The sequence below is a fragment of the Clinocottus analis genome, unplaced genomic scaffold (assembly GCF_023055335.1).
Source record: "Clinocottus analis isolate CAN_PGR_092001 unplaced genomic scaffold, fCliAna1.0.p SCAF_16, whole genome shotgun sequence".
Lineage (NCBI taxonomy): Eukaryota > Metazoa > Chordata > Actinopteri > Perciformes > Cottidae > Clinocottus > Clinocottus analis.
The window spans coordinates 12,872,887-12,882,366 of record NW_027175887.1 but is presented as its reverse complement, the minus strand read 5'-3'; the positions used below and the strand labels follow the sequence as shown (position 1 = coordinate 12,882,366).

Below are 9,480 nucleotides of genomic sequence, written 5' to 3'. Positions count from 1 at the left end.
CACCCTGGTGGACAACATGTGCCAAAATGACCTTCAGCTACTTGCTTGCACAAATTAATGAATTCAGGAATCCATAATTGGCATCCACTTAAATTAATGTTGCCTGTAATATGGGTTGAAGAACAGATTTTTCACCATTCAAATGTATTTAGAGTGAATGAGAACCGCTTTGAGCTAACATTAATCCTATTCAGAAAGTCATAAGGGCACATTGTTGGAGGGAGATAAATAATACATATTTTGTGTATTTTTTTCTCCTATGTTTGTAATTTATAGAGGATACAGGCAAGTTATGACAATTAATATGTTTTGATTGTCAATTACAAAGTGCATACTTCGACCAAATGAAAAAAAAAACAAGGGGCATGAGGATATTTCCTCCTGCTTACACTAATTGTGGGGCTGAGATGAGACCTGCTTTTATTAGTTCAGAGTCAACAGTGGTACCAGCATCTTCTTTTGTGAATGGAACTGAAGTGAATGTCTTTAGGACGAATTGTAAAACTAAAGGCTTCTTTGAAGAACGTCCAGAAAACATGAAGCATGGAGCTGAATCCATTTTGCTTGCAGTTGTGTGGCAGCTCCATGATCCTCTATCTTTGATTTTCACTATGACCACCTGTTCATAACATGAGGAGAGCTGCAGGGACAGATGATGTCTGACCTCTAACAACCAGTTGGGGTCACTGTTCACCAACTGCTCAGTTTTCCTTAGCGCCTTAACGCCTTGACCTTATCTCCGGAGTATCTCATCTTGTCTTTTTTTTTTTTTTTATCTTAGTGACTTTCATTTGTAGTTGTTCAAAGTTTGACTCCGTCCTATCTTAAATGTTGAGCAGAAAGCAACTCATTCTTGGTAAAGTACCAATTATTCTAGATATTATTTAACAAAAAGAAAACTGTCTTTTGGCTGGGGTCCCAGTTTCATTGACTTTCTGAAAGAACACACACATCCACTATTATCTACTGTAACAGTAGTTGTGCTGTACATATATATATATATATTTTTAAACATTAATAAAAAAAACAGATATTAAATGTTTTGGAAACATCCTCTCAGATATGGTTTAATGCACTTGTCTTCCTGTCTGTTGTTGCAAACTATTTTTTAAAATTAAATTCTATAATCTTGAGATATCCCAGTGATTACATTTGATGTAATTTAACTACCACATTGTTCCTTAATCAGTAATTTACTTTCTCAGATTCTAACAATTTCATTTGATTTCACTCACCAATGAGAACACTTAAAGAACAGACAATTACAAGATGCTGATAGAAAATGTATTATGAAAATGATTATAATATTTTATTTTGAATTTGATTGGTACATAGTTGTGTGGGCATGAAAGGAATTTATTTGTCTTCAATTCAAATCAGTTAAGCTAACTAAACTCACACTAGTGCTCCTTTGAGGAAGATTCAAAGATGCATTTAAATCTTTAATTAATGTTTAATGACACACTTTTATATAACCCTTTCAACTCTAAGCTTTATCTTGGCTTAGTCTCAAATACACTTAATATCACAGATTTTTGGACAAGGGGAGTTTGAGGTTGACTGCCTTACATTTCTGGAATGTCATGTGTTGCAGGTCCCATTAGCCCCTTGGTGCAAGCCACAGGCGGTACATGCTTGTTATTAGAAAAGAGAAGCTGACAAAGATGCAGAGAGAAGAATGGGAGGGAGGAAACGTATATGTGTGTGTGTGTGTGTGTGTGTGTGTGTGTGTGTGTGTGTGTGTGTGTGTGTGTGTGTATCAGAGAATCAACAGGACGGGGAAAGCAACACTGCGAAAGAAAAGCCAGACTTGTTTTTCTCGTTTCTGCGTATCTCAAGAAGGTGGGAAGTCCTTGTGTGTCTTAACTCAGTGCTCATGAAACTCAGCACGAGAGCTGGTCTCTGTGCCCTGGACATAATCACGCAAACCGCAGTAAAAGGTATAGTGATGCATCTAGATTCTATGTGTTAACATTCTGCAACATAGAGTGTGGGTGTGTGTCTGTGTGTGTGTGTGTGTGTGTGTGTGTGTGTGTGAAAGACCAGTACACTTGTGGGAAGTTTGTCAATAATATGCTGTTCAGAGTAGACTTTTGAAGCAGCTTCACTTAATGTTAATACGTTAGAATATATTTTATTTCTAATTGCATGAATGGCTTTTTCCGTGCAATGTGCATTTTATGAGAAATTGTTGATGATTAAAATAGATTATGCCATATTCACTGCTTCAACATTATGTTGGAAGACGAGGGATGACAGAGGAAAGACAGGATTATGAGTGAACGAGATATCAATTTGCAAAGTAAACACTTTTGTATTCAGCCAATACAGGTTTTTTTTAGCTAGTTTTGGTGGTTGTGTCATCTGCATACCATGCATGATGACAGTGGTTTATCCTGTTGTGCGCATGTGTCACTCACATGCACGGCAAGGAACAGGTGTGAATACGCAGCATTCTTACAATCACCTTGTGGAATGTGGCAATAACTCTTTCATCATTTAATCATTAATGATATTAAACATATATATAGACCAGTCCAATTAGAAAAGTACAAACTTTTTAAAAGCAAGATATGATTCCTACTAAGTAATAAGGAGACAACGTTAAGTGGAATAATACATTTCTCAGGAATCAGGAAATGAGGTGTTGGAACCATCACATAAAAGGTGAACTACTGGTCAACATTTCCGTAAAGTTTAATACAGCATGAGCATTATCCCCTATTGTATTTATATGCTTGATTTTAATCATCGCATTACTTTACGCATCATCCACACACAACAGATGTCTGCAACGCCGCCTGCGGTGGCCCCGAGAAGGCATTCAGGTGTCCGAGTTATGTTAATTCCAGGACAGCAGCTACCCATTTACACACAGTCTCACAAAGGTAAAGTATATTCATCTGCCTAATGTGTATGTATATGTATGAGCATGTGCTGTTGACACAAAAGACACATTTTTATTCTCTGCGCACAATACCCTGCTTCTTGCTATTCCCATAATACAGCAGGCCTAGTGTCTCATATTTTGCTTTAATGACTTTGTTGCTCAGAAAAAGATGCCATTGAGGAGTCAAATCATACATCTGTACTGAACGCAGGGAGAGAATTGGTACGTACCTGCATAGATCATTTTTGACATTTCTATGCATTTAAACTGACGAAAGGGTTTATGTATAAAGATTACAAAGAATCAATAATAAGAAGGTATGTGGTCCCACATTTATAAACTACATAATGTATTCATGTACAATCAATCAAGCGACTTTTGTCTAAACACTCGCACATACAATCGTATGCAGTCTGATCAGTCTAATGGCAAATGCACACAGAGAGATTCACAAATGCGCACAGGACATTCATTTGCACCAGAAAGGGGGCGTGGCTTATCTTTGTAACTCACTCACTGCGATCGCTGAATCAAACTGCTGCTGAAGGAGTGCTGCTAGCGGCCGACAATGGGGATTGATTAATTGTTTTTTCAAACGTTAACAGGAGCCTGTAGCAGATATGAAAGAGGGGATTTGATTTTTTTCCTGAGTATTAGGCAAGGGCCACAACTGAAAGTTTAAGTTGGCCGGGGCCACATCATTAGCTGAGCTATATGTGAGCTATATTTACAATCTTGTACTCCAGAACAACAGCTCGGGAGCATTATTTGGAGCTGTAGTTTGCTGTGAGGCTGTTGCATTGGATTTAATTTGAAAAGACATTCATATGGATGTGATTTTAAGAAGAATACCAGAAGATTGCACATGTATCAATGCATCTTTCATACACTCACATGCAACCATTACAAATGTACGTATCGAAGGGCTTTGGTTTGTAAATACAATGCATGGAACTATGACAACTTTTTAGATTCACCTACCCGTATGTTGTTTAAAGCACTAATAGCGTCTTCAATTATCTGGAAATATGAACTGTTAACTTATCCAAAGTTGCTCTGGTAAATAGCTAACAAACAGCATTTTTCTTCAGGAGTTTATGAACCACTGCTTTGATGACGTGGAGCGATTCATGGCACGCTTGCAGCAGACGGCTGAAGCCCAGAGTGTTCTCAACCAAAGGGGGAAAAAAGGAAGCAGAAAGAGCAAGAAAAAGCAGGAAAGGGATGGTGAGAGTTGTTCTTCCATCCTAACTAATTACTGTAGACATGGTTTAATTTAGGTGGTCATAGCATACATAGTTTTACTTGCCGACACTTTTAATCTTATCTTTATGGGAGGTTTAAAGAAGTGTAGATCAGCTGGTGGCAGAGGAGGAAAGTTGAAAAGTTGGTGGTGCTTGGCAGGAGCTTGATAAACATGTGGCAGAGGCAGGAAACAGGAGACAAAGGGTAAATAATGGCACTCTGTTTAAAGCACTGGAGGATGGTCAACAGGCAGTGTGCCAAAAAATTCTTCAAATAATTGTGAAATTCTTGCCTGCAGCAAGCGTAGACGAGACACATGACAACGAAGTTATTGGAGCTGGGCCAAGTCAGTCCGGAAAGATTAATTTCACAAATGGGAAATTGCTTCATTCACTCGTTTACTCTGTTGGGTTGACATTGCACATGGCATTACGTGGCCATCCAGTGGTATCAGACATTTTCAATGTCCTGCCCTTCTGCATCCGGTTTGGTAAAACAAAGAAGTTACTTGAAGGGGCATTTTTCACTTTGACATGAAGATAATTAAGAATGATATCAAGGACGTTTAGTCTCCTCATCATTGAACACTATAAATTGTGTGAATGGGAGTTTGAATGTTTGTGTCAATCTGTCTTCACCATCTGTGTTGTTGTGGCAACATGACCAGGGTGTTTCCTGGGATAGGTGTGAGCCGAGATAAGGCTAAAGGCAACGCACGTATGCATGTATTAATAACGAAATAGAAGATTATTATTAGTCACTGCTACAGGCTTTGTTTTGTGGGAGTACTTGCTGGAACAAACACGCCACACCTTTACTTTTCACTGATTTTGTTATTCTTTTCTTCGTAAAAGTGTTAACAAATGCTAATAAACTTACACTTAACAGCTTGCAACATGTTCTAGATTAAATAACTCAACAAATGATACTGACACCAGCTAATATCAAGTTCAAATTAATGCATGCACAATAACAACAGCGATTGGGGTGGAGTTATGCGTTTACTGTTAATAACTAATAAGTTATGCGTATCCTGTTCAGTGTGATTGTGCTCCTCTGTGTGCAGATGATGTGTTGGTCCTAAAGGCTTGCCCTCCATCAGAGGAAGAATTTGTGGACATTTTTCAGAAAATCAAGTACTCCCTCTGTCTGCTGGTGAGATTAAACTAGTTATACTAGAACAATGATGAACTCTGGAAATGTACAAGCACATTTTGATCAAACAGCTGAACATGAAAAGGTAAATTACACAATTTGCTGCTTTATTTAGGACCGTCTCAAGTCATCCATCGCACAGCCTGATGCACCAGAGCTGCTGCATCACATCTTTGTGCCTCTTACACTGGTGAGTCTCATGTCTCTTTTACTAGATTATCTCTCTCTGTGGTGCTGACTGAAGCAACCCTCTCTTTTACAGATGGTGAATACCACAGGAGGACCAGCTTTAGGAGCATCGGTGGTCAGTCCTGCTATGACCAGCGGGACTGTTTCACTGCTCCAGGAGCATCTGATTGCAGAGGAAAAGAAGCTGTGGACTTCATTAGGGCCCAACTGGACTTCACCCTGGTGTGTGTGTTTGTGTGTGTACGTCTTGGTTTAAAAGTGTTGCTCTAACAATATCCTCTTTCCCCCTTTTCAGTTTGCACCTTAATGTGTCTGTACCTCCTTACTCACCCGTCTTCCTGGATGGGTGGAAGCCTCAGGCCTACGATTCAACGGGCCAGCTTTTCGAAGATCCCATCGAGTCACAGCACAAACAAGATGCTTTGAGGGAAAGTAGGGAGGCACGAAATGTACAGGGCCAAGTTCAACCGACAGCAGAGTATCCTGGTGAAGGCAATAACGAAGTGTAAGTCTATAGGCCTCAGGAAAAGCATTACAGAACCAGGTGTAATTATCTGACAATGCCAAACAAATTAATTCCAAGTATATGCAATTGATAGTATATTGGCTCATTAAATCCATCTGGAGGTTATAAAGTCTAAGAATCTTTCATGTACATTTCTAAAATAAGCGATTGATATGACTAAAATCTGACTCTTCTCCTTTACATGTTTTTCTTTTTACATGTTGCATCTTAAAAAAAAAATTCTATTTCAGAAATGGAAATGGGCTCCCTCCAGAGGGTGAGAGACTTTACTGCTGCAGTTATGACTTTGTGGCTCGAAACAGCAGTGAACTCTCTGTGCTACAAGGAGAAACACTAGAGGTACACATCTATAATCAGAATTAGGGACCTACCTGTAAAAGTAGATGTATTATTTGTATGTATCCCAAGACTTGTTTTTTTCTAGGTCATTCATACGTCAAATAAATGGTGGAAGTGTCAAAATCGCTTTGACCAGATAGGATTTGTCCCCTCTAATATCCTGGAGCCTCTGTCTGCTCTGAATAACACGGGGAGGGACAGCCCAGTGGTACGCAGCGAGTCAAAGGTACAAGTGCAGACGCAACACACACAGACATACAGAGTGCTGTTGTTTGGGTCAGTGCTTCAGATATTGCATACACTGTGGCTTTTTGCTTCATGCAATCTCACAGTTTTTATCCATTCCTACTTTTCCACAACAGAAGATACCCATATCCCCTCGGACAAAGTACTTCTCATATGCTCCATCAAGCCCAGTTGGGACCAGACCTACAAGCCCAATGCGACCGCAGAGCATGGTTTTACCATCAGTACAGGGAGAAGACAATGACCGAGGTAACGTGCACCCACGTGTTGAAAATCAGCAATGGTAAATCATGTGTACAAACATAAGAGGGACTTGATTGAATATCAAATTCACAAACATATTGACTCTCAGGAGCTTCCTGAGTGCAGTGCAGTTAGCACCGCCTCTCATCTTTCACTTGAGTGCAACTAAAGTACTGTCTCCAACAGACAGATAGCTTTTTAATAAGCTTAGCATTTGGTTGCATTAAATTTTAAGAGGAAGATGCAGAGTGCCCTGCTTCCTCTGCTGGTTCTCTCTATCCTATGTCAGATGGACGTTGATCTCTTTGACACAATAGTATTTTGGTTAGTAAATTGCGTTAGCTATTGATAACTGGCCATAAACAAACCTCTTTCTCTTTGGTGCGTCTAAAATCATTTGAAATTTTGTTATTACCTTCCATGCACATTCATCATATTAAATGCGAATAAAACCCTCGAGGTTGACCACTGATCTGAGAAATGTAACACTTTGATAGCAAATGAAGTTTTGTCTGTATTATTTTTGCAGTCCTGATGGTGAATGATGAGCTTCTTCAGCGGTTAGCTGAGAAAAGAGGCTCCGTCCGTCCGCTGGTGGTCCCCCGCACAGCCGACACTGTTCTCCTAAACTACCACTCACCGTCTGCCGAGGTGGAGGCCTGGCTAACCACGAAGGGCTTCAGTCAACCGTGAGTGTCTTTGTTAGCGGAAACTCCAGCTGAGACAAAAACCTCATTCAGAAGAAGCCGAAAAACTTATAGGTTCATTTATAGCCACATCTTGTTCTCAAGATCCACCAGAAACATCAAGCGATTATCACATTTAAAATGTTGAAGACCAATTGTGTGCCTAAATTAATCAATAGACGCATTTCTATCACATATTATATTATTAACCATATAACACTGAAATAGTTCCAGGAGCGTCATTGACTCTACAGTGCCAGGAAATCAAAGAAATCTAAACAGTCTGTTGCATTATAGACGCAGCACAAGCAGCGGATTTCGTTTGATGCGCAATAGCGCCACCAAATGTCCTTGCCGTGTTTATGTATTGCGACTTAAAGTTACAATGAGGAACTTATAACTGGTTATAGAGGAGACTCACCAACGCCACGCTGGAGACCCCAGGCAAAGAAGCTGGGCCCGCTGAAGGGAAGGGAGGCAGAAGCAGGACTGCACACAGCAGACTGTCGGACCTTCTGCAGTATAACGAGAGGTCTTCTAAAGAGACACTCTGATACTGGACATTGAGGACACTGAGGGGCACTTTTACATCAACAAACAGAATGTAACTATTAAGAGAAGATACGTTTACATGTCTTTGAGTTTATTCCAATTTATACAACTGGATTCTTCTGTTTGACGAAAGCAATCGCATACAGGTTAAGAGTCAACGTTAGACAATGAAAGCTCTTTAAAGCTTAACAGACACGTATCCTGATTTTGTTGCTTCTTCCTCTTCTTCCAGGACAGTTCAGGGTCTGGGTATTTTAAATGGAGCGCAGCTTTTTTCCTTAAAAAAGGAGGAGCTCCGCACGGTGTCACCAGAGGAAGGTGCAAGAGTCTACAGCCAAATTATGGTGCAAAAGGCCCTTCTAGAGGTTTGTCCTGTGTTTTGTGTGTGTTTGTTTATGTGAGGTTACGTGTGAGTTGTTTGCTCGGCCTTGACTTATGCACAGACTGGTGTAATTTTAATCCACTGTCACCCACATTGACTAAACAGGATTTAGCTTTCAACTGACAAAACCACAAAATACACATTTAGTTCTAAAGAGCTCATGTAGTTGCAGAAGGTAGAGTTTACCGTTGTTAGTTACTGAGAGCCTTTATGTTCTTGGTTTGGTGCTAAAGAAGTTTCATCAATGAATATCAACATTAATGTCTTTGTGAAAATACATTTGCTCTTGTGTCTTACACAGGATGTGCACAAAGCTACTGAACTCGAGAAGGCGATGGAGAAGCAGAAGATGAAGATTGGCCTTCAATCAGAGGATGATGCTTTTTGACGGAGCTCTCTAACATTCACAAATACAATCATAAAGATAGCTGTAATATTGCATAGCTGCATGCTGGAGCAGTGATGCTGTAGATTGATTTGAATATTTAATCATACATGCTGTTATATATCTATATGCTACAGATTCTTCAGCATAAGTAAGCTGTGTTAAAAGTAAAGCTCGCTCACTAATACTATGTTTTTAAGACAGAACTTCTTTTCAGAGTTTTACTACCATTTGGTAACATTAGACTTTTTACAATTTCAATATTTCTATCAAACGCAATTCAATAAACCTTAAACATTCTGAGGATTAGATTTATATGTTAACAACAATGGACTGAAACTACTTTGAGCTACAAGAGAAGTGAATTTGGTTAAAAATGTTTATTATGACATGACGAATTAATATTTTTTCAGAGTTTTTATTTCTTGCATATCTATCCGAGTTAAGACAGATGTTGCAGAAAGATGTTGTTTTAGACCAACTACACATTCAACGATTACATTAAGAATACACAATTTCAGTTTGACTCCTAGTATGAAGACTAAATTGTTTCTGATTCTGTATTTTTTAACTGTGACTTCAGCTGTGTAGGATATTATGACATAAGTAACAATACAAAAATGATGTGTATTTTCGTACCAT

The 9,480-nt window shown here is 39.2% G+C and overlaps 1 protein-coding gene across 1 annotated transcript; it reads left to right on the top strand.

Annotated features, from left to right (window-relative positions):
* Positions 1–1,907: 1,907 nt before the first annotated feature.
* On the top strand, positions 1,908–8,841 carry eps8l1a (EPS8 signaling adaptor L1a). The gene is made up of 14 exons (XM_068579196.1): positions 1,908–1,940; positions 2,786–2,888; positions 3,054–3,112; positions 3,982–4,117; positions 5,202–5,290; positions 5,406–5,480; positions 5,553–5,701; positions 5,775–5,984; positions 6,236–6,344; positions 6,430–6,570; positions 6,707–6,839; positions 7,363–7,522; positions 8,304–8,436; positions 8,755–8,841. The coding sequence occupies exons 2-14, from the start codon at positions 2,786–2,788 to the stop codon at positions 8,839–8,841; spliced, it is 1,584 nt and encodes a 527-aa protein (XP_068435297.1). The 5' UTR covers positions 1,908–1,940.
* Positions 8,842–9,480: the final 639 nt, after the last annotated feature.

What these genes read in the sequence shown, in the direction of transcription:
- eps8l1a (XM_068579196.1), top strand. Translation starts at nt 2,786, where the DNA reads ATGTCTGCAACGCCGCCTGCGGTGGCCCCGAGAAGGCATTCAGGTGTC. An exon ending in GAAAAAGCAGGAAAGGGATG is followed by an intron (nt 4,118 to 5,201) that starts GTGAGAGTTGTT and finishes CTCTGTGTGCAG; the next exon opens with ATGATGTGTTGGTCCTAAAG. An exon ending in TGCAAAAGGCCCTTCTAGAG is followed by an intron (nt 8,437 to 8,754) that starts GTTTGTCCTGTG and finishes TGTCTTACACAG; the next exon opens with GATGTGCACAAAGCTACTGA.